This window comes from Coenobita brevimanus, chromosome 52, assembly GCF_032717465.1.
Source record: "Coenobita brevimanus isolate Jiangsu-jjx chromosome 52, ASM3271746v2, whole genome shotgun sequence".
NCBI classification, from domain to species: Eukaryota; Metazoa; Arthropoda; class Malacostraca; order Decapoda; family Coenobitidae; genus Coenobita; species Coenobita brevimanus.
The window spans coordinates 35,555,251-35,581,920 of record NC_137005.1 but is presented as its reverse complement, the minus strand read 5'-3'; the positions used below and the strand labels follow the sequence as shown (position 1 = coordinate 35,581,920).

The following is a 26,670-nucleotide window of genomic DNA, read 5'->3' as shown; positions in this document are numbered from 1 at the left end:
TAGACTTAGGAACGTCTCACATTTTTCTCTCTCGACCCCCTTCAGCGGCGATTCCACGAGGAACGGGCCGGGACGCATCAGACCGGTATCATGGAGAATCATTTTAAGGACAAACAAATATACAAATCCTCTCGTATTCTAGATGGATTTGATGATTTCGTAACACCTGTTCCTAAGCCATTTACTTTTCACATTACGCGTCAATATTCTCTTTTATGTTACTGATGCAAATTATGCTCATATTAGGACAATGCAAACATCAACATAAACTGAAAGAAAAGTTGTAATATGCAAAATTACTGGTAAAGAAAACTGGCCTCCTGTGCCACCGAAATACGTTGCTAAGATGGTTAGCCAACAGAGCGGACAGTGGGAAGCAGAAGTGCTGGAGTATTAGACCAACTGCGTCGTAAACAGCACATAGGCAGTGTAGCTCCTTCACAGTTTTGGACACATTATTATTATTATTGTTATTATTATTATATTATTTGAAGTATTAGGCCAGCTTACAGTATGCCTTTGCCTGTACATAATGCCTTTTCTTCTTACTTGGAGTATTAGAGAACTTGAGATTGTACATAGATATTGTAGCTGCTTCAGTATATTGCCCAGTGAATGCACAATGAGGTTGGATGATGAGGAAATGGAAAATTTGAGTACGATTAAGTACTTGGGTAGTGTGATGAGTAAGGATGGAAGTTTGGAGGGTGAAGTGCTTGAAAGGGTACAACAAGGAAGAAAGGTTGCTGGTTCCTTGAAGGCGGTTTTAAGAAACAGGGAAGTGAGCATGGAAGTAAAATAGTTAGTACATGACAGTATTGTGATACCAACTCTAACGTATGGAAGTGAAGCTTGGACGTTACTGAAGGGACACAAGTCAAAAGTGAGAACAGTGGAAATGAGTCATTTGAGAGGAGCCTGTGGAGTCATATGGAGAGACAGACTGACAAATGAGGATGTGAAGGAGCGTTGTGGTGTGGATGTGGATGTGATAGGAAGCATGATTAGGAGGAACACACTGAGGTGATTTGGCCATGTGGAGAGGATGGAGAGTGAGAGACTGATGAGGAGAGTGTATGTGAATGAGGTGGAGGGGGAGAGAGGGAGGGGAAGGCCAAGGATGAGATGGAGGGATGGAGTGGAGAGGTATATGAGAGAGGGGGGTGTGTGTATTAGGAGCAGGGCAGGGAAATGGCGGGGGACAGGGTGACGTAGAGGCGATTTGTTTGTGGCCACCCCTTATAAGGGATTAAAGCGTCTGGCAATATATAGGTAAATTACTAATTATTATTATTATTATTTCTCTCTCTCTCTCTCTCTCTCTCTCACACACACACACACACACACACACACACACAAAGTATATATGTTCTACTTTCTTTTTCTCCTACTCATTCTCTTTTCATTCTTCACCCTCCCTTCTCTTTGCCCTTACACCTCTACATTTTCCTGTCCTCATTCCTGCATTTCAGCGTTCTGTATTTTCTTTTCCATACCCCTGTATGACTCCTCTCTCTCTCTCAGTGCCCTACTTCCATCGCCCTCCTCTCTTTCACCAACCAATTACATTTTTCTACTATTCTTTTGCTCTGTCCCTTTTTATTTTTTTTCCCCTCCCTCCCATGCCTAAACACATATCCTTCCCCCAGCCCTCTTTCACTCCCTTCATCCCTTCCTCCCTCTCTCCCCTCCCACTTTTTCCCGTATTCCCCATCCTTTTTCCCTTTTCCCCTCACCTCCCGCCCCCTCTTCCCTTCCACCTCTCCTAGACCCTCTCATCCATCTTATTCCTCCCCTCCCCCTTCCTCTCGACACCCTCCTCTCTGTCCCAGGCCGAAATTGGGTTATGCCATCTGACGTCGCCGCTGATGTATAGAAATGCTTCGCTTACACACACACACACACACACACACACACACACACACACATGTCAAGCTACACGATACGCGTTGGCGCTCCGCGTGAGGATGTCGTGTAAAGAGTAAACATATTTCCCATGAAACCCATGAAATTGCCGCGTGGCTGAGTGGTCTGCGATGCTGACTGTGAAGCCGGCACGTTAGCGCCGGGGTTCGAATCCTAGTGCAGGCAGCTTGCGTCACTCGACTCAGGTGTTCATCCATCCTTTGTGGGCTGGTAGGTAAAATGAGTACCTAGAATAACACCTAGAGTAGGTGACTTTGGTAACGTGGATGATGCCATGGCCTTGTATCCCAGGATAGGCTACTGGGTGAAAAACCAGCCACAGGCTCAACCACCTAAGTTCCGGAGATATGCACTGCTGCTAAGGGATTGGCATCCGTCTTCACTTTTACAGTGGAGTCCTTATATGGCTTTTCTTTGGACCATAGATCCTCAGTCGGGATCCACTGGGTTACCCAAACCCAACCACCTGACCTAACCTGCCTGACATTTCTGTGCATAACCTAAAATGAGTAATCTAAACTAACTTAATCCAAGGTAACTTAATATAACCCAGTGCAACCTAATTTAAATTATCCGTCCCAACTTGACCCAATTAAACCCAGTTTTACCAACCGAACCTACCCTAGCCTCATCTCACCTAAGCGGTCTAACGTAGCTGTTCCTGTTCAGTACAACCTTTTATACCCACACCAAGCTTAATCCAATCCGACCAATTCAAAACAAAACTAGAAAGCGCTCATAAAGCGCATACCTCCGCCAATGCCATTGCCATTAAAAATGATCCGGATCCGGATCCGTGGATATAGGTTCAGGTTAATTTAATCAATTCTCTCTTGGTCCATGGTTCATCTTTCCACAAATTTCATCGAAATTCAATGATAACTTTTGGAGATATTGTGCGGCATACTCCGGATCCGGATCCGAATCCGGCCGAAAATTCAGTCATTTCTTTCTTGGACCATGGCCCTCCCTTCCACAAAATTTCATCAAAATCCGTTCTTCACTTTTGAGTAATCCTGATAACAGACAAACAAACAGACAGGCAAACAAAAGACGCCGGGTAAAACAAAACTTCCATGGCGGAGGTAACTAGCTGGTCTTACCTATTATAAATTTCTTTCCCTCCGAGGTAAATTTATGCCTCCATCCTTCATCGTAACTCCACCAACCCAGTCCGACTTAAGTCAACCAGCTGTAACAAGTCTAGTGTGACAGCCTACCTATATCTAAATGAAACTGACTTATCCCAGTTCAGCCTGTTTTGTGTATGTCCATGGCCATGGGTAAAAGAGTCCTTTCCCTGAAGCACGGCAGTCCTCCTACGTGCCACATACTGTCACTTGTCACAACTTCAGCGCTAATATCTACCGTCCAAACTGAATATATGATGGGGCTGTCTCGTTCAGGAATGATTTGTTATTAAAGCAGAGCTGTTTTTATGGCGTGTCGGTGGGCATTGTGGAAGATTAGAAAGGTCTGTTTCTTCGACTCAAATTTCACACTCTACCCTTTCTTGGGGTCCAACTTGCCTCCTTTTGAACAGCAGGCCCTTTCTCTAACCACTCGGTCACCAGTTCCTTCAACCAAACTTGTTCTAACATAATATTACTCAGTCTAAGCTTACTTTATCTTACCTTACCTAACCTAACCGAACCTGCCCCACTTCTCATTCAACCCATCCTACTCTGATCTATCCTAACGTAACTACTTCTAGTTCAGATTAGCACTGTCAAGCCAAATCTAATCAACTATAATCCTACCAAACCTATAATAGAATGAAAAAAGCAAAAAAATTAAAGAGCTCAAGAACTGAGGTGTAAATGCAAACAAAATGTAAAAGCGCATACATACCAATTTACGCCAGACTCTTACCTAGATACGATGGAAATAAAAACAATAAATTTTTTAGAGAGCAGTTGCACGCTTCTCCCTCCCCCCCCTCTCTCTCTCTGTCTTAGCACCAGCCCCACACATAAGAACTGATTTACTATATATGGTTCATGTTAATTACGCTGTCTGAGTACACTCATAAAATCATACATTCCAGATCTGAAGGTACCGGTATGATTGTTTACCTTTGTGTGTGTGTGTGTGTGTGTGTATTGTGATCTGCATGAAAGGGAGACGCAGATACATACACAAATACAAGCACAGACACAGGCACTCACAGAAACAAACAAACACAGACACCCAGTATCGTTTTTCCTCTCGCGCGCCTGCGCACCGAGGGACATAACAGGACGAAAAAAATACGTATTCTCTCTCTCTCTCTCTCTCTCTCTAACACACACACACACCACACACACACACACACACACACACACACACACACACACACACACACACACACACACACACACACACACACACACACACACACTTGCACTGAATGTAGGATAGAAGAGCAATTGGTGTAAGTGAATGCCTTAAATAAGCAGAACGTAGTCGAAGGTGGAGGAACGGGAGAAGTAGCAGTGACGGAGGAGAGAAGTGAGGAGGAGGAGGAGGAGGGTAGAGGGGGGAGAGAGACCCAGGAAAACAGAGAAGAAGGAGAAGAGGAAAGGAAGACGAAAGTGTGAAAGGATGGGCGGAGGAGAGAGAGAGAGGGAGGGGGGGAGGTATGCAGTACATTGTAAGGTATCACTGAGAGGGAGGAGGGAGAGAAAAACTTGTGATGGAGGAAAGGGAAGGGGTATGGGGTGGGGGAGGCCGAGGGGGAGGGGAAGGACAGGGTTGTGAGAAAGAGATGAAGCACAGGAGAAGGGAAGTAAAGGAAAGGGAGGAAGATATGAGTGAGAGGTAAGGGGGAGGTGGAAGGGAGAGAAGGAGAGATGGAGGAAAGGAAGGGAGGAAGAAAGAGGAGTGAAGACGCAGGCCTGTATTCCCTTCGGTTAATGAGCCTCCTTAGGACCTCTTCCTTACCTGTTTATTTCTCTGCTTAACATGGCACATTAATATATTGCAGCAGGTGAACGTATCCATCATCCACTCACTCGATGTAGCGCTGCCTTCATGTGACTTTACACTGAGCGGACAGTCTAAACGGTTTTCTGTAACCCAGGAAGTAATTTAGAACGCTGGGTCGTAACCATATACTAGACGCCTGCTGATCTGTTTTGTTATGTAGCTTCAACAAGATGGAGCTGACAAGGCTTTCCATACGTGCAGTGGTTGATGTCTGTAGCTCACTTGATGCCACTAAGGGGCGAATGAGGCTGGTCACCCTGGCCTTAAGTGCCGGGGTTGTGTATCCTTGTCTCGGCCCGTTAATGGAGAGAAAAAAAAAAATGGGACGATGGGTGGATGGAATGATTATATTTGTGGATCTTGTTATGCAGACTATGTTAGTAATAAAAGGACATAAAGAACATGTAATTTGATATGAATTTGCTAGGTGGAAAATACATCGCTAAGGAAAAGGTGCTATCAAGCCCCCTAAGCAGCGGTAGGGAAAGTGGACACAGGGAAAGAAGACAGCAAAGGGAGGAAAAGGGAAGGAAAGAGATAGAATGGGAAGGCAAGGCAGAGCAAGACAAGGCAAAGCAAGGGAGGGAAGGAAGGGAAGAGGAAAAGAGGGAATGAGGCGAAAGAAAGTCACAGAGAAGGAGAAAAGGGGAGGGAAGAGAGAAGAGGATGAGGGGAGGCAGATGCTGAGAGAGGGAAGGGGGAATGAATTGACACAGAGGAGGAAGAGTGGAATGGATGAGAAGGAAGAGTTGGAAGGAAAGCGCAGGGAAAGCAAGAGCAGGGGGGAGGGAAGGAAAGAAGGGGGGGGGGAAGCAGTAAGAGAGGGAGGGGAAGGGGAAGGGAAGGAAGCGATTTTGGGAGGAAGATATTGTGAGAGAGAGAGAGAGAGAGAGAGAGAGAGAGAGAGAGAGAGAGAGAGAGAGAGAGAGAGACGTAGAAGATTGGGAATGCAAAATGGCAGAAGTTGTGGAAGGACATAAGAGAAAGAAACAGAAGTATTTACATACACATCCCACTCCCCTTCCCCCTCCCTCCTCTCCCCATTCTCTCTCCATTCCTTTCCCCTCCACTCCCCACTTCCTTTGCCTTCCCTCCCCTCGTTACTCGTCCTTCTTCCCTCCCCTCTCTCCTCCCCTCTCCTATGCAATTACCCCCTCCCATTTTCATTTCTCCCCTCTCCCCTTCCCATTTCCCTCCCTTCCCCACATCCCCCTAAGCATGTCACCCCTCTCTCTTCTCAGTAGAATTTTCCTTCATCCGTACAGTTTCCATTTTCGTTTGCTCCCCTCCATCCCCTCAGCAGGCCCCTTTTCCTTTTACCCCCCCCCTGTCTGTTTGTCTGTCTGTCTGTCTGTCTGTCTGTCTGTCTCTCTCTAAAGATATATTTGTTTCAATTTTCAATTGCCATATGTATAGAATATAGGGCGAAACATAACGCCCATTTCATTATTTTCCTCCTGCAAGGGACACTACCAAAATAACAAGGAGCGGTGCCAAGGCACAGCAAACCCGTCCTCGGGAGTCATTTTAGTGCGACGTAAACACAACAGGCTATCTAGTCAAGGATGTCACGTATCAGATTTGGAGTAAAGCAGGTGAAAACTGACGAATTTTTGCCCATTTGTGATTTTAGGCCCGACCCACCTGAGACTGACCTCCCTACCGCTAACTGGGGGGTGATCCGCCTGATGTAATGAGGCATGTTATAGGATGCAGATTTGAAAGATGCACATATAGATTTCGGTTTCATGTCGGTATGACGAATTTGAAAGGAGTTATGGCAAAAGAACGATTTTAAATTTTTTGGGGGGCCTACAGCCTGGGCCGTGGCCCAATTTGGCAGAAAACTTAATCAGGTGATCAGGTCATAGCCCATCATCCCTGTAATTTTAGACAAAATCACACCAGTAGTTTTCGCGTAAAGCTGTTAATAGACAAACAAACAAACCGAGTGAAAACAATTCCCGTCCCCGAGCCCCCCTGAACGGGGACGGGTAATAAACAGATTAACAAAATGCAGTGCCAAAGCACAGGAAACCCGTCCCCGGCAGTCATTTTAGCTCTGACGTATAAACACAACAGGCTATCTAGTCACAGATGTCACGTATTAGATGTGGAGTAAATCGGGTGAAAACTGACGATTTTATGCCCATTTGAAATTTTAGGCCCGACCCGCGTGACATTGTCCCCCTACCGCTAAATGGGAGATGACCCCCCCCTGATGTAATAAGGCATGTTATAGGATGCAGATTTGAAAGATGCATCTTTAGGTTTTGGTTTCCTGTTGATATCACGAATCTGAAAGGAGTTATATAGGTAGAAAAAAACTTTTTTTTACCCGTACTTTTTCTTTTTTAACATTTTTAACATTTAACAACCTAATTCTTGGGCGAATTTGGCCCAAAATTTAATCAGGTGATCAGAAGGTCATAGCCCATTATTCTTGTAATTTTAGTAATAATCGCAGGAGTAGTTTTCGGTAAAATTGTTAACAAAGAGATAGACAGACAGACAAACAGACATACAAACAAACAAACAGACAGACGAACCAAGTGATAACAATACCCGTCCTCGAGCCCCTCCGGGACGGGGACGGGCAATGTGAGAGAGAGAGAGAGAGAGAGAGAGAGAGAGAGAGAGAGAGAGAGAGAGTAGTGTACTTAGCTATATATGTATCACGTCTCAATTTCATCGTGTAATAAACTGTTCAAAAGGGAAGGTTTTATTGCTATGATACAGATCTGTGGATGGTTATACTTGTAAGGTGGAGGTAGGATTCCGGGAGGCATATTTCCGATGTCTGTTGTTATTCAGCACTAGGAGAAATTACAACCAGTCAGCGCAGGCAGTGAGTGTGGGGGTGTTCGGGGGGGACTAGTCAGGTAACCAAACCTAACCTAACCCAACCCATTCTAACCTAACCCAACCTAACCTAACCTGACCTAACCTACTATATCTGCCTACCAAAGGAGCAAGTTACACGTTAAATTAGTTTTCATTACTTGTGTGGGGAGTGCTGACTAGACCCCTCCCCACTACACCCCAGGACTCACTGCGTGCACTGATTGGTTCTGATTTCTCTGAGTGCCGAGTAGCAATAAACATCGGGAATATGCTCCGGGAGTCTGAACGGTGAACCCATTTTTACTGGACCTATTGCGAGCAAGTTTTCATTACTTCATGTTTTTCCTTGCCCTTACTTTCTGGAACCTACCTACCTACCTCGCCTCTCCCTCAATTTCCCCACAGCCTCCCACACAGTTGCCCTCCTCCTCTAACCCGTCATGCCTCTCTCCCTCCCAACTCTCTCCCATTCCCTATCCTATTCCCTTTCCTTTCCTCCCTGTCTCCCTCATGTCTCCCTTTCCTCATACCTCCTTGACACCCTCTCCTTTTCCCCATCCCTCTCCCAAACTCCCTTCCCCACTCCCCACGTACCCATACATACAACACTAGCTGCTTTATGCCTCAGTACCCATATATACTTACACACGTTAATTATATATTGTCTATCTATCTATCTATCGCCAGACGCCTCAATCCCGTTTGGGGTGGCCACAAACAAATCGCCTCCAAGTCGCCCTGTCCCCCGCCATTTCACTGCCCTGCTCCCAACTCACACCCCCAGATAAAGCATTATATATTGTAATACCATTAATAACATGCCTTTTATCTTTTTTCTCCTCACAGGGACATTATCAAAATAGAAGTGGAACCCTTTAAACCGGCTCGCAAATCAAAAAGCTTCAAAACAGGAGGACCCGCTTTGGAACTCTGAAAAAAAGTTATAGTCAGAAAAAATAATATACATAGATTGCGGATGATGGAAAAAATGTCTGTATATTGGAAAAAACAAAAGTGAAAATTAATTCCGAGGAAATGAATACTACACGCATAGAGTGGCTAGTGAGTGATGGGTGAAAAAAGTAAGTAAATAAATGACTAAATAAAAATGTTGGAAATAATCTGAAAGCCAGACCATGTGTATTTTGAGACGACCCACCAGGAACTAGATTCAACAATGCACGAGGTTAAAGTGAAGAAATGTGTGTATTGGTGATTTTGTGTTTGTTTTGGTGATTGCTGGGTAACTCCCTCCAGTCTCATTCCTTCTCCCCTCTTTCCTTCCTTCCTTCCCTCTTTTCCTATTTCTCTCCTTTCTTCTCCCCTCATTCCTTCCCCCCCCTTTCCTCTCTCTTTTCCTCTTCCACCCACTTTACTCCCTCTTCCCCTCAATTGTTTAGTTTTCCCCTCTATATTATCATCGTTTTTGCCTCCCACTCCATTTTATAAAATTTCTTTTCTTTCCTTCTTCCTCCCTTTGTACTCCCCTTCCCTTCACTCCTTTTGTTTCTCTCCTTTGTAATCTCTCTTCTCCTCTCCTCCCCTCCTTTCTCCGTCCCGTATCTCCCCTCCAGTCTTTCACTCAGTTGCTCTTCATTTCCCACCACTTCCCTTTCTTGTCTTCCCTTTCTTCCTCTTTTTCCTTCCTCTTAACTCCTGTGATTAATTTCTCCTTTACTCCCCTCCTCTTTCCCTCCTGCTCCACCACTTCCCTTCCTCCGGTCACCCTTAACTTTTCATTCTCCTCTTGCACCGCATTTTGAACTTTTTCCCTTGCACCTCATTGCCCTCCCTCCCTCTCGCTCTCCTACTCCCATTTCCCCCTTCATTCACGTCTCCCTCTTTTTCCTCCTCTCTTTTTCCCGTTTTGTTTTTCTTTTCTGCTCCAATTTTTCTTACTGACTTTCCTTCCCAGTACTTATTTTTACCCTGTTTCAGAATAGTTCGCCTTGCCTCTCCTACTCTTCTCACTACTCTCCGTATTTTCTTGCTGTAATTTTATTCCTGCCAGTTTACTTGCTTTCTTTTCTCACCTTCCATTCCTAAACTTCTTTCCCTCAAGGTCTTCTCCCTCTTTCTTTCTGTTTGCACTCGCACCATTTTTAAAATATATATTTCGGATTTTCTGCGTCATCCTTAATTTTACTCTTCTTCACTCTTTCCACATCTTTCTTCTGACTTCGACGCTGTCACTTTTTTCTTGACTTCTTTTCCACCTCTGCCCTTCCACCCTTTCTCCCAAACTACCACACCCTGCTTTCTACCTTTCTGAGCCTCTCCCTGTAACCACTTTTTCCCTCTTTTCTTCCGTCTTATCTCAGCCACGTTCCTTCATCTTCCTCCTGTTGTACCCTTTCTCCCCTCCGCTCACCCCTGCCCCCCAGCTGCGCCCCGCACGCCCCCCTACACCATGGGGGGTCAAAGGTCACGAGTATGGGTCAGCCTCTTCATTCTCCTTACCGGTAAGTATAAAATAATATGTTGTTATTAAATAGACAGTCAGAATAGCAGTGACATAAGCCCTAAAAATATGTTTGTAGAGTTCCTATGTCTAAATATGGGATCCTATGTGTATATACCGGCTATCCTCTTAAGACCAATCCATTCGAACTTATGTACAAAATCTTTAAAAAAATATGAGAGTTGGAGTATTATAATAAGAAACTGAGATGCTTAAGGAATACTGAGTGGTTGGTTGTGAGGTCACTGCAATTCTAAGGATCTAAATAATACCGGTACTTTTAAATTCTGAGGCAATCCACTACCTCTTCCCACCCCCCTCTCTCTCTCGCTTTTTCCCTCACCTCCCAACAATCACTCTCCCATGTAATAAAGACCGGTATGTCTATAATCTCTGTATAATTATGTAACTGTCTGTCTGTCTGTCTCAATAATCTGTATAATTATGTAACTGTCTGTCTGTCTCAATAATCTGTATAATTATGTAACTTTCTCTCTCTCTCTTTCCTAATAATCTGTGTATAAATATGTAACTCTCTCTCTCTCTTAATAATCTGTGTATAAATATGTAGCTCTCTCTCTCTCTCTCTCTCTCTCTCTCTCTCAATCTGTTTATAATTATGTAACTCTCTCTCTCTCTCTCTCTCTCTCTCTTCCTTGCTTGACCTTCATTTGACAGAACTACACTCACCTGAATAACATAAAACAATGTTGTTACATATCTTTACACAGCAGAATCATTAGATATTCACTCTAAGATGAATAATGGAAAAGTATTTACGGAAGGGAAAGAAGGTATATGCTGCCTTCATAGATCTGGAAACACCATTATGACAGAGTAAATAAGTAAGTAATGTGAAAGGCAATGAAAATATATGGAGATGAGAAACTGTTGAATGTTGTCAGGAGTATGTACAGTTGCCAACATATAAACCTGGGACGGCATCATTGTGCAGCAGAGGTCTAGCATTTGGTCCACTTGACAACGTTGACACAATAAAAACAATTACGGTACATATTTGTTGGTGGCACTGACATGAATGAACGGAGATATTATATACTGGCTGAAATGACCAAGAAACTGTGATGCATGAACGTTGGAAATTGTAACTAGACCTCCACATCACAAAGATGCTGTCCCAGGTTCAAGTGTGGCCAACTGTACGTGGTCGCTTGGGCTGCAGTGTGTGTGTGTGTGAGGAGAATGAACTAAACAATTTCTGTGATCTGAATGTTGGATTGAAACTCAGATATGTCATTTCTCACTTTTTTTTTTCTTCAGTATCTGTCTATCTATCTATCTGTCTGTCTTTCTGTCTGTCTATCTATCTGTCTATCTATCTGTCTATGTATGAATGGAGTCATACTGGCGGTAGAAGGTAGGGTGTCCAGTGAGAGAGGGTAGGTTTTGAAAACTTCCTGTACTTGTTGTTTACTAATGACACTGTGTTGTTAAGATGAATGGGAGCTGCAAGATTTGGTGGTTGTGTTTGGGAATGTATATATGAAACGTAATTTCAAAGTGAATGTAGCTAAGACTATAGTCATGGTCTTTGAGAAAAATTAAGTAACAGAATTCACAGTTTGGCTGGATGATCAGGAAATGGAGACTGTGAATGCATTTAATGGCAAATGCTCAGACGAAGTTGCATCCATTGCACCACTTTTCAACGTATTTCCCCGTGCTACACGGGCATCTAGTAGTGCTCATGACTTGATTGTCACTCTGCCATATTCCAAACATTTGCCTATCAGAATTCCTTTATTCCCGCAAATGCTTCTGTTTGAACCTCACTTTCCCATTTGAGTTTTCCTCTAGCCTTCAGCGTATAGCAGTTCAAGTCGGACTGTTACATTTTTTTAAAGAATTGAGGATACCTGTAGTCTGGTGTATGGGTTAGTTTGATTTGTTTTTCCTTCCTCTGTTCATCTTCTGTTTAAAAAAATGAGGTAGGAATGAGCCTTCTTGGTAATACCGCATTTGTTGTAACCTGACAAAGATCCCTAACTGCATTCGGCTTGGCTGATGGCCAGGTGCAGTTACTCTAGAGGGTCAGTTATTCAAGTAATTAAGGAGAGTCATTCCTACCTCATAACTAAGGCTTATTGAACTTCATGCAAGCACAACCTGGTTCTGGGAGTGGCCCACTTCCATCAGGTGCAAACAAACCAACTATACAATGTAGGGATTAGAGGAAAGAATGCAGCAAGGAAAAAAAGAACATAGCTACTACTGTTGCCCATGGGCGAAAATGGTTCTATCCAAAATTCGCCCACGAGGTAGTCAGCAATTGTAGTTCTGTAATGGCATAGATTTGGACACGTTTTGATATAGCAGTTTTTGCTTAGAATTCAGACATCTATCATTTCCCAAAATTATGCCATTTTCTCCTGGAACACACACACACACACACACACACACACACACACACACACACACACACACACACACACACACACACACACACACACACACACACACAATGTATACGAGGTCTGTTTAGAAAGTATCCGACCTTAGGCTCCAAAAAAAAAAAAAATAAATAAATAAATAGCTAACCTGTTGAACTAGGACACTAATCACCCTCAAAGCCCCGTCTGACTTGACATGTAGCCCAATGTTCTTTCCACTGTCAGAAACATTTGTCAAAGTCGGTTTTCGGTATTTCCTGCAGGTGCTTCATCGCATTCGTCATGATCTCTTCTCTCATCTCAAATCGGGAACCCCTCAATGGAGTTTTGATCTTGGGGAATAACCAAAAGCCACACAGAATCATGGCTGGTGAGTAGGGAGCTGGACCTGTGGGATGTTGTGCTTGGTCAAAAATTCCTGAATCAGTTGAGAAGAATGGCAAGGGGCGTTTCATGGTGCAGTTTCCAACTTACCGCTTTCCAAAGGTCTGGTCTCTTCCGCCCAACTGCATCAAGGAGACGACGGATAGCTTCGAGATAATAATGTTTGTAGACAGTCTGACCTTGTGATGCTAATCGTGATGCACAACACCACAGTAATCGAAATAACTGTCAACATGCGAGTGCACCTTGCTGCAGACCTGTCGTGCTTTTTTTTTTTTTTTTTTTTTTTTTTTTTTTGTGTCGAGGCTACCCTGCATTCTTCCACTGGGACGACTGTGCTTTGGCTTATGGGTCACACTCGTACACCCAAGTCTCATCTCCAGTGATAAGTCCTCATAAAGTCTGGATCAGGATTTGGACACTCCAACATGTCGTGGGCAACGTTCGTCTGAGGAAAGAGATCCTGACGAATGCGACAAAGCACCTGCCGTAGATATCGAAAACTGTATCCGAAAAATGTTTAAGACCGTGGAAAGAACACTGGGCTACGTCTGTCAAGTTAAAAGGGCCCTACCTTGAGGGGGATTAGTGTCGTAGCTCAACCAGTTAACTTTTTTTTTTTTTTTGAGCCTAAGGTTGGATACTTTCTGGACAGACATCGTATATATAAAATGTACTAGTATATTGTAATGGAAGGGGTAAAGGTCCAGTTTGAATGATGCTATGGGTAATCTAATTTTTTTTTTGTCTGACTGCATAGTAGCCTACATCACTCACGTAGTTTCGACCACCCTAAGGCCAACAGAATAGAAAATGGGTCATAGCTGCTTGTATATTTTTCGCGTTTTTCGTTCCATGCTTCAGTTATAGATAGTTTTTGGTTGGTTATACTTTTTCTACTGATACACAATAACGAACTGTAGCCTACTCTGTCCATATTAATTTGGCCTAAAACTGCCACCTCCCTTTCTTGAATGCTGAACAAGGTGACTAGAATATTGAGCTAGTCGCGAAGAAGTGATGTGGAAAGGATGTAGAACCGGAGTGTTATATTATTTCTCCACCGATTTACGTGAGAAAAGTTGCAAAATGACGAAAATCTTCAAATTCAGGTGGATGACCTAAAGCACTAACACCACCACCACAAGTCGCAACTCCTACCACACAACCATCGTTACCACTTTCACAGCCACTAAAACGATGACATCCACATTGAGTCATCACCACTTCATCTCAACCACCTACCCTGTACCATCTCCACAATTACTTCCATTTTAACAGCCATTACCATTTCCACAAACAGTCATCCAATATCTTGAAACCACCCATCACTGCAACTATTAGCATCACCACAACCACTATCATCACCACAACCAGTACCACCACCACATCCACTGCCATCACCACATCAACAGTTACCACCACTACCAATCATCATCACATCCACACCTAACACCACCAGCAGAACCACCACCATCCTCGCACACAGAAAGATCGGACAATTTTTATCAGCTTGGCAAAATTCTAAGTAAAGTTTAAAAGTACTTCTGCTGCTGTGAACAAAATTTTCCCTTTATTCTGCTCACCGCCAGACATATCTATTCAGGTGGGCAAAATGCTTTTGGCCAAAGGGTTAACGATTATGAAGACATTTTTGATGTGGTTTATTCCTGGATGACAGTTGAGTGCAGAAGGTGAGAAAAATGAACGTCGGGGGAAGGATTGCGAGAGGCAGACCGAAAAAGACCTGGGACGAGGCCAGTGTATGACCTCAGTGATGAGGGACTAATTAGGGAGGCTGCCACAAAATGAGCAGCTTGGAGAACTGCGATTAGGTGACCAAGGCCGACGCATGCAAGCATCTAGGGCCTTTATAAACGATACGATACGATACGATACGAACGATACATTACCAAACGAATTTATTTAGCATTAACCGCTTCAGTCCTATGACGTCTTTATTACGTTCTTGTTATCACCGAGCGAGTTTATTCACGTTAGGATGGACTTTCAGAACGGAAGGCATTAGATATAGCGTTCCTTAACCCTTTCAGTACCATTGTGCTCATGTTGAATAATAGAGTCGTCTGCAAAATGCAAGAACACACAACACAGGAGTTAATGGGGACTAGTATCTATCCCTTCCGATTCAGAAATCTATCCGAAGCTGAATAAAATCATCTGGCAGCATTATAAAAAAGCATGACGTACTCGGCCTGAATGGGTTGAAAGGATTGATGTTTCTAGAAACAAATTTTCTCATCTTTTCCACCCTCCACCGGATGAATTTCTTCAATCAGGCAAAATCGTAACAGTCAAAGGGTAAATAATAATCCAAGTTTTCGGTTATTTCTTGGAATTCTAGTAGGGTGGTAAGTGGTGCTCTTCCATAATATTCAGTATTTGTTGGTGGACGAACATTTTACCTCCCCTCATATTCTCTTTTATTCCCAGCCAATATTGCATCAGACTTTTAAAAGCAATCCTGCATTATTCACGACGTTGCTGGTGCATCCAAGAGTGGGAGTGGGGGGTGGGGGTGGGGGGATCTTAACTCTTTGACAGCGTCGGGTCTTTCTGCTATATGAAATGACCTAACATTAATAATAATAAAGCATTTAATTTTAACCATCGCAGTGAAAAAGTTAAGGTGAAGCTTACTGTTGTTCCGTCTCCCTGAGCAGCTGGAAGCTAATAATCAACTTGGAATTTAAAACATCCTCTTCATTAACGTGGAATTAAGACATTCTCAAACAAACCTTGTAACAGTTCTACTTTGTACGTGATGTCAGATACTACTCATTGCAGTTAAACACTTTCACGATTGTGATAACGACAGCTCAGCGACTTGAAATCGTCCTGAAATCGTGCGATTTTTGACCCAATCTGATAACACTACGCGCACACTGAGACGAATGACGATGGTGTCCAGATGGCACTGGGAACCCCCTACGCCTGCATCCTGATGGGTACAAAATTGAAAAATAACGGTCATTTCCGGTTCCCGACTAGACACCGACAGTGCGTGGATAAGAACGATTGCATCAAGACGATAGGACGACGACACTGCGATTATGAGACGACCATCAGTGGAAGCCCCGGCACAATATAAAAAGCCCCCCATGCCCCTCCTTGAATCACATCAGCTGTGACCACCATACTAGCAAGAGTCCCTGAGCCAGCCATCATGACAATCTATAGCCATGGTGACACCGACAGACACGTATGTTACGGTCAGGGCACGCGCGCACTAGACTGTGAACTTGAGGGATCACACGCCACACATGTTATGGCTGTGTGCACCTATGCCAATTGTATATACGCTGTTGCCACATCTCGTTAACGGTTTTTTTCCCGGCGATGAAACCACGATTTATCAGGACTGCAAATGGACTGTATCACGATGATACCCGATTGTACCCCGAATGCTCTCTGATGAATTTGACAGTCGCCTAGGTCCACGATTTTTTTATGCAAGTATTAAAAAATCCTGAAGTTCCAGGACGCCATGGCGATGTGCTAGACTGCGTTGCGATGCCAAACGATGACTACCTGACCGCAGCACGATCCCTAATCGCGCTGCGATCGGTTAAAAGATCGTGTAGGTGTGAAGGAGGCTTTACCAGGACACCACACTGTATCACACCAAACACAGTACAACCTCACATCACCACACAACGTAACACCACGCCACACCAAACAAATAATCAATGAAGAAAAGCATTCGGGAGCCGGATGCTAATCTCCCACCAGAATATGCTGTTGACCAAGTCCAAGATTTTGGCCATATCTTGATACCCTGAAGGTTTCATGTTGATAGCTCATGCCGTTCATGATATATAATGGTGCTAAAGGCGGGCGATACAAACTAGTTGACCTTTGGCAGCCATTTTGGTGACCTTGACCTTGACCCTGAGTGCCCATTTTCGAACTTGGCCAAGATTTTGGCCATATCTTGATACCTTATAGGTTTCATGTTGAAAGCTCAAGCCGTTATGAGATATAATGGGAACACACACACACACACACACACACACACACACACACACACACACACACACACACACACACACACACACACACACACACACACACACACACACACACACACACACACACACACACAGAAGCCTTGTAGAGGCGAGCGATAACAAGAGGACGCCCCCAAGGGGGGAATCACACCAGCCGCGAGCCGATACATATCTAGCGCAGCTCGGCATATGACCTTGACCTTGACCTACTTTCACAGATTTCGAACTCATAGATTTTCATCCCTACTACACATCTGTAAAATTTTGTGATGACATCTTGAGTAATTGCAAAGTTATAATGTTAACAGACATACAGACCTTGATCTACTTTTACCAATTTCGAACTCGTAGATTTTCATCCCTACAATACACATGTAAAATTCTGTGATGATATCTTGAGCGGTTGTGAAGTTATCATGGTAACAGATACACAGACAGTCAAACAAATTGAAACAATACCAGCTTCGCTATCGCGGCTGTCACTTCTCAATGCCACCACATCGCGCCATACAACCACACCACACAGCACACCTCCATGCCACACCAAACAGTCATTGCCAGCTAGGATATACAGACACTCTCATCACCATAGATCCGCAGTTATGTCACTACAAATCTCAGCCACAATTACTGTAACCACATTACACCACACAGCCACACTACACCACACCGCGCCACACCACATAACACCAAACCTCACCTCCTTACCCAGCCAAACAATTAGTCATCAGCATATAAATAAAAACATCATTGCAAACTTGAAGTCATGTAACTTTATATCTCATTGTTTATCATAACCACACCACTCTATACCACACCCCACAGCAATGTGCAGCACCACACCAGACCATATCACACCACATTCCACACCGCACCACACTAAACTACGGATTTCACCACACCACAACATGCAATTAAAACTCATCCCACCTCAGCACCAACCATAACGCACCACATCGCAACCCATCATATCTCTCCACACCACACCACACCGTACCACATCAAACTATACCACATCACACCACACCACACTACATCACAGTGCATCATCTCACCTGTTTTCACATCATTATTTCATTACAATCACCACATGTGTCACAGAATATTCGCTATCAAACTCACCCATCTACTACAACCACCACAAAACAGCCATCACATATACCATTGCCCCTTCATCTAATCAGCCACCACATCTGCACACAGCTATTACCCACCTTTACTCTCAGTCCTTATGAGTGCAAATGGTCAATTCTGGAACCGTCATCCTCACTCAGTATTGGCCTCTACCTATGACTTCCAGTCTTTTAAACGTAGTGTCCAGGTAGTCGAAATGAAAGAATCTTGATTTTTGGCTCTCATTAAATTTTGTTATTTCCTGAAAAGATCCCCCCCCCCTCTCTCTCTCTCTCTCACTCCCTGTCTGTCTCTGTCTCTGTCTGTCTGTCTGTCTGTCTGTCTGTCTGTCTGTCTGTCTGTCTGTCTCTCTCTCTCTCTCTCTCAGATTCTTCACAACATCATACTAATTTTCATCCACCCACCGTCACCCACACCCATTCTCACACTCATTCCCAGATTATCACCCACTTCATCTCCCCCACACTTCCATCCCGCTACGCTGTACTTCATTTGGGCCCAAGTATACCGCTTCATTTGAGCGCCAACATATCGTAAACTAATCTAACCTAACCTAATTTAGGTTAGATTTGGTTAGGATAGGTAAGTTAGGATAGGTTAGGGTAGGTTGGTTAGGATAGGTTAGGGTGGGTTAATTAGGATAGGTTAGGGTAGGTTGGTTAGGATAAGTTAGGTTAAGACAGGTTGTTAGGCTAGGTTAGGTTAGTTTGGTATAGGTTAAGTTAGGTTAGGTTAGGTGAGGTTAGATTAGTTTAGGTTAGGATTGGTTAGTAACGATATGTTGGCACCCAAATGAAGTGGTATACTGGCGCCCAAATGAAACAGCAGCACACTGGATTTTGCGGCCAAAGAAAATGCAGCCTTCCACACATTGAAATCAATCTCCACCAGCTCCCTCTCACTCCTACCCACTTCCACTCTTAACCTCGTACTCCCATCCACTGTTTCTCATGTATTATCACTCGTTTACACTCATTTTCACCCACTCCCACCTAGAGTCTCTCCTATTTCCACTTTCATCCTCCCACTCCCAAACACTCAGACCCATTCCTACTCACGCCCTTCCATTATCACCCGCACCCTCTCAGTGTCGCTCATGCATTCACCCACTCCCATTCCCACTGTCTCCTGTCCACTTCCTGCCTCTCTCACTCACCCACTTTAGCGCCCTCACTTTCTCTCCTTCTCCCACACTGTTTCTCACTCCTTCTTATTCAGACTCACCCCCACCCACTTCCTCTCACTCCTACCCACATCTACCCTCCCCCTCCCACTGGTAGTCACATTTAGTCTTTCCCACACACTCATATCCATCACCTCATTCCCATTCCCATTTTTACTTACTCCCTTCCACTCCTACCCAGTTATTTTCCTTCAGTCCCACATCACCTAATTCCTCCTGGTCTCTCTCCCACTCACTCAGATCTACTCCCACCCATTCCGTCAGTCACTCTAACTCTCCCAATTTCACCCACTCCCACTCAGTCCCTCCCACCCACACCGCTCACTCCCACTCCCATCTGTTTTCATTCCATCCACATGCAGTCCTCCCCACTGTGCCCCACTCCCATTCCCATCCACTCCTCCCATAACTCCTACCACGCCTTTTTCCTCCCTTCCCCTCACCCTCACTTCAGCCACTTTCAGCTCAAACCCGCACCTGTCCATTCCCTCCTTCGCTCACCCACTTCTTACTCACATTCCTATCCACTTCACCTCCTCCCACTCCCACCTATATCCCCCCTCCCCCCCACTCTCCCCTCCCCCTCCCCCCATTCCCACCCTCACCCTCCCACCCGCTTCTAACTTCACTCTCTCACTCCTACCCTCAGCCACTACCGAAGCGCACTCTTACCCCTCCACTCCCACTTATTTCCACTGTCACCCTCCAACTCCCTATTATTTCCACTCTCACCCTACGACTCCCACCTATTTCCACCTTCTCCCTCCCACTCCCACCCATCTCCTCCTCACTCTCTCTCTCCTAGTTATTTCCACCCTCACTCTCCCATTACCATCCTCATCTATCAACTTTCTACTCCCATTCCCATCCACTCTGTCTGTCTCCAGCGTCATCCTCTCACGTCCACTTCCACCCACTCCTACTCACTCCTGCTTCTACTCCCACTCAATCCCACCCTAACTCACCTTCCTGCTCCCACTCCCAGCCACCCATCCCACCCACTGACATTCTTTGCTCTCTAAATGTCACTCATCCCGACTGACCTTCGTAATTCCTGAGCTGCTCAACTTTTACTCTCTCTCTCTCTCTCTCTCTCTCTCTCTCTCTCTCATGCATCCTAGGTTCTCACTGACTCATCGTTTATTCTAAGATGTTCGATCCCGCGACATTTCCCGCTAGCGACCTGTACTGTAGGTGTGCCTAGTCAATGCTCATTTATCTCCTTTTAGTATTTTATTGGACACCTGGTGAGTTAAGGTTACGCAGCTCCAATTGGATGTTGCTCATAAAGGTTTAGGATTACATGGCGGAGGTTCAGACAGTGAGAAAGGACTGACGAAAGACGGGAGAGGATGGATGACGCTGCTACAGAAGGAGTGGATGGATGACGCAGCTACAGGAGTGGATGATTGATGCAGCTACAGGAGTGGATGATTGACGCAGCTACAGGACTGATTGACGCAGCTATAGGAGTGGATGATTGACGCAGCTACAGGAGTGGATGATTGACGCAGCTACAGGAGTGGATGGATGACGCAGCTACAGGAGTGGATGGATGACGCAGCTACAGGAGTGGATGATTGACGCAGCTACAGGAGTGGATGATTGACGCAGCTACAGGAGTGGATGATTGATGCAGCTACAGGAGTGGATGATTGACGTTGCTACAGGAGTGGATGATTGACGCAACTACAGGAGTGGATGATTGACATAACTACAGGAGTGGATGATTGACGTAACTACAGGAGTGGATGGATGACGTAGCTACAGGAGTGGATGATTGATGCAGCTACAGGACTGATTGACGCAGCTACGGGAGTGGATGGATGACGCAGCTACAGGAGTGGATGATTGACGCAACTACAGGAGTGGATGATTGACGCAACTACAGGAGGAGTGAATGGATGACGCAGCTACAGGAGGAGTGGATGGATGACGAAACTACAGGAGTGGATGGATGACGTAACTACAGGAGTGGATGGATGACGTAACTACAGGAGGAGTGGATGGATGACGTAAGTACAGGAGTGGATGGATGACGTAACTACAGGAGGAGTGGATGGATGACGCAAGTACAGGAGGAGTGGATGGATGACGTAACTACAGGAGGAGTGGATGGATGACGTAACTACAGGAGGAGGGGATGGATGACGCAAACTACAGGACGTCTAGTGATGCATATGGCAACGGCTGTATTAACGCGCTGTGGCATGCACGTTACGTTTAGAGTCCTAGATGTGGCAAAAGAGTTTCTCATCATGTAAACGCTGCCAGGGGCGTAGGTTGGTCTCTTTCCCCTAAATATTCTGGACTGTGGTATCTAGCCTCGGGTCTCTGACTTTCCGAAGGTTCAAAATGGGATTGGCAGTTACCATTCCAGTGACGATTTCAGTTTAATCTTGCCAAATCCCAGTTCTTTCGTTAAACTTGTGAAACATGTCTCGTACTGAAGAAGTTAATGAAGGAGCTGTATAAAATCATCTGGAGATAGGAAAAAATAAACTGGTAAAGACTCCATCATGCTGAAGAAGTTAAACCTGGGAGTCGATGGAATGGCTATGCCCTACGAGTACTCAGAGCGCGACTTAACCTCAAAAATAATATGATTTTATATTTTAACTGACTTGTATTTCATTTAGACGATTTGAGGAATTTAGATAAGACTTTCGTACGGAAAATGTCGATGCATAGCCTATATACCTAATCCCTCCAGTTCAGAAAATCGCACTGGAACTGAATAAAATCGTCTGGTGATGAAAAAAAAAAACCCTTATCATTCGGCTGAAGATGTTTATTACCTGAGGAGATGCACGCAGGCTTCCTTGTGATTCTGTGATTCACTCAACTACATTAGATCGTCTGCCGTTAGCTGGAACTGAATAATTAAACCGTCTCTGCCATGAAAGGAGTAATGGAAATAGTCTAAGAGCCTTATACCCACTCAGCCTGATTAAACTGTCTGACATTAGCTGAACTAGGATGATGAAATAGTCTCCATTATGAAAGAGTTAATGGTGATGTTAATGTTCCCAGTCTCCCGTAACTCACCTAAATAAAACCGTCTGGCGTTGGTTGTAATAATGTGCGAGATACGAGACCATTTTAGAGTTTATGGCAATGGTTTCGCCTGTTCGGTGGAGCCTATAGTTCTCGATTCCCATATTCGTTAGGCTGTCTGCTTTTGTAATGTCCTTTTTTGATAAAGGAAGCACGTCTAGGAGCGGCCCGGTCAATCAGTGTAGTCCTACGAATTTTCGCCCACAAGATACTTCACATTACCAAAACTTCATAGAACAATACTACACCGTAGCTGCATGTGGATTTTCACCCCCAAGAGGCTTCACTCTAGCCAAACCTCATATAATATGTTTCACTGTAGCTCATTAAGGATTTTCATGTGCAAGTTGCTGCACTCTAGTGGAGCTCCATATGGTGTTTCACTTTAGAGAGGCCCCATATCATCCCATATCTAAATATTATTTCTGTGCTTGTTTTTTCTCCCTAACCTTTCACATCCTATTTTTGACGGTGGGAGTAAGGTTAGGAAAGGTTATCCACTTCGCTTGAAATATAATCTTCAAGTTATCTCACATCCTCATCGCGACGTGATTGGTTTGTTGCTGTATTAAAGTTATTGTTGGAAAAATTTCATTCCACCATTCGAGCTAACATCACAGTTTTATACAGCTGAGTGAACCTCTTGGTAAGGTATTTGAAACTTTAATTAATAAGCACATTGTTAAGCATCTTGAATCCAACAACTTAATTGGTGATAGACAATATGGTTTTGGCCACGAAAGATCCACCATTGACATACTCAATCTCCTAACTCATACCATCCATCAATCAATTGACCTACATGGAGAAGCTCATGCATAGCCCTTGATATTTCTAAAGCTTTCGACAGAGTATGGCACCGTTCCCTGCTGTCCAAACTCCCTTACTATGGACTAACGTCTTTTGTTCCTTTGATTTCCTCATATCTCAGTGACAGAAAAATAAAAGTAGATGATGTATATTCCAATTTCCACTCAATTAACTCCGGCGTGCGGCAGGGATCAGTTCTGGCCCCAACCCTGTTCCTGGTTCATATTAATGATCTCTTATCTGTCACCCACAATCCCATCCACTCATACGCAGATGACTCAACACTACACAGTTCATTCACACTCAGACACCCATTTACAAAGTCTAATATCTCTACCTCTCAACTCAGTACAGCCATCTCCATAAATCAAGACCTATCTACGATCAGCGAATGGGGACAAAAAAACCTTGTTTCATTTAATGCTAGTAAAACTAAATATATACAGTTTACTAAGAAAGATATTGCCAGATTCGTATATTACCTTCAGTGCTACTAATGTTCCCATCTCCAAAAGTATTGAAATTCTCGGCGTCTCACTTAACAGTGTCCTCAGCTGGACCTCTTATGTTAGATCACTTGCTAAAACCGCCTCAAAGAATCTTAGATTATTGTACAGAGTCCATGACTTCTTCACTGACGAGTAGTTAGCTGTAATTTATAAGAGTCATGTGCGCTTTCAGCTTGAATACTGCTCACCCTTGTGAAATGGATGTGGAGAGGTTGCATTAAGACTAGACAAAATTGAGAACAAAGCTGTTAGAATTATTAACAACCCTGCCATTACAAATAAACTACCTCCCCTGCCAGTAAGAAGGAATGTTGCCTCCCTTGCATTATTTTACAGATATTTTTTTGGCAAACGCTCAGACGAAGTTGCGTCCATGGTGCCACCTCTCCATGCCTTCCCTCGTGCTACACGGGCATCTGGTAGCGCTCATGACCGGAATGTCACTCATCCATATTGCAGTATCAGAATTCTTTCATTCCCCTTACTGCATCTCTTTGGAACTGGTTTCAATAAAGTTGTTTCCCTCCAAACTTCAACCTACAGCTGTTCGTCCATCTGTTACAGATATTTTATGAACAGAGGACACAAGTAATCTGGTGTATGGATTATTTTTTTTATTAATTTGTTTCTCCTTCCTCTGTTCCGTTATTAAAAAAAAAAACATGAACCCGAGTGCTAATACCGTCACAAGTAAATGCTCTTGGCAGGGAAATCACTAGTACTGTATTGCAGTTAACGCTAAACGATTTCATTCACCTGAGATAAGAGTCCCTGATTTAATACTCTTGTCATTAATCTCACCATGGTCGGAATAACCCTATTATTTTAAGCTAATGCCAAGTGATTTTATTCACCTTAAGGTAAACTGTAGAAACCTAACTTAACATTGGCATTATTAGCCATCTCATGGTCGGGACAACTCTACTATTCCACTCTGGTTTGCTCCAGGGGATTTCACTCAGAGTAATTCATAGGAGCCCAAGCGTTTATAATGGTACAACCTTCCGATGGTCAGACAACTCTACTGTTTAAGTCAAAATAACACCAGGCAATTAAATTCACCGAAGAGAGACCTGTATTCTCGTCGGGTAAGGAAGCAGCCTAGGACGTCCTCCTTAGCGAGTTAATTTTGGATAATCTTATTAATAAAGTATATTTTGTGCATAATTTATGGAGAGTAAGACAATGTTAGAAGGATTTAGATAACACAGGATAGGACAATACGCTGTTACAAACTAAATAAATCGCTTATGAAAATGTGTTAGGGAGCTTTCTTAAAAGATGAGAATACGGGCTAAAGTCACAGGAGCCTAGTTAATGCCGTAACCTCTCATGGTCCCTTCAACACAGAGTTATATTTGGGCTAACAAAAGACGATTTACTTCAGCTGATCATCATAGGTGTTAATGCTGTCACCATTATCCCACTCATGGTACGGATAACTCTAGTATTCAATTCCTGGTAACGTAAGGCGATTTTATTCAGCTATGTGAGTCACAGGGACCTCATTGTACTACTAGTGGGACCATAAACCGTCTTGAGGTCTAGAGAACACTAAAATTCCATCCCAGCTAATGCCGGACGATTTTCTTCATCTAACTGAGAATCGCAAGAGTCTTAGACTGTTAACACTGGAAACTCAGGCCTACACGTTTTTATGGTCAGGACAGCGTTAATAATCCATTCCAGTTAACGCCAGACGATTTCCTTCAGTGGAGTGAATCATAATAATCTGTGTTAATACTAGAAATATTATCCCCTTATGGTCAGCACAACACAATAGTCGATTTATTTTCATCTGACGGAACCGAGCCACCTTCGTAACTTTAATATTGTCATGTTTACAGGCAGTTCGATGAGGGCTGGGTGTTCAAGGTTACTGGTTAAATTTGCTCTCCAGTCTTACCGTACCACACTAGGCCATTAAACGAGAGAAGGAGGTAGGGGATTTTTGTCAGAATAGAGTGAACAAATTACAGTAGTCCATTCGAGTTAACGTTAGACAATTTTCTTCCTCTGGGAGTGAGACACAGGAGCCTCGGAGTGTTATAGCCATCTCATCAGTGCTACTAGAGGATAGTTTTATCAATCTTTGGACGAGTAGTGGAGGACTTACTGAAGGCTCTAACCACACCAGTTCTATATCTACAGAAATGTGAATAAATATCGAGATGAAGTTAACACGAATGTTATCTACCAAATAAGTCATTGGATAGAACAGTTTACAAGAGTATCAAGTTCTATATGTTATTGCAAAAGGGACACATGTCATGTGGAGATTTATGCGCCATTGTAAATAGTTTCTTTCGTAATACGGTTTATATTAATGAGCATATTGCTTCTCTGTACATCTATCTATCTATCTATCTGTCTATAAGTACATTCTTTCTTTTCTCTCTCTCTCTCTCTCTCTCTCTCTCTCTCTCTCACACCAAACAATTAGCCTCAGTGTTTTCCCTCGTTCACCTTAAAACTGTGCACTAAACGCTGAAAAGTCCCATTTTAATCACCATAAAGCCCCACATGATGACCGAATTAATTATACACGTTAACCCACCGACACTCAGTTTTTCAAAGCACCAGGTTCGAAGCTCCGAAACTCTTGATTTTTATTTGTCTAGGATGGCGTATTTTAGCTTATATTTTTGCCATCTATAGACTATTTTGTTCAGCTAGACGGGAACTTTTAAAAGGAAGGTTTTTATATATACATTTCTATACCACACACGTTGCTATACCTCAGATACCCTTGATAATGCCACACGCCACACTGTCTCGCCTCAACACACCTCAAAGTCACATCCCACAGTCTTTAACACACACACACACACACACACACACACACACACACACACACACCTCTCCATACCACACTTTAGTGACACTTCACACATCATATTGCCACACCTCGTACCGCCACACTTCACAGTCTCAACGCTCCCATTTCCAAGAA

At 43.8% G+C, this 26,670-nt stretch overlaps 1 protein-coding gene across 1 annotated transcript in view; it reads left to right on the top strand.

Annotated features, from left to right (window-relative positions):
* The first annotated feature begins 12,972 nt into the window (after positions 1-12,972).
* The window catches only part of LOC145400524 (zwei Ig domain protein zig-8-like), a 126,341-nt gene continuing 112,643 nt past the window's right edge, over positions 12,973-26,670 (top strand). Inside the window, exon 1 of the mRNA XM_080273046.1 lies at positions 12,973-12,979. Within this exon, the coding sequence (XP_080129172.1) occupies positions 12,973-12,979 (7 nt within the window). The remainder of the gene's footprint in view (positions 12,980-26,670) is intronic.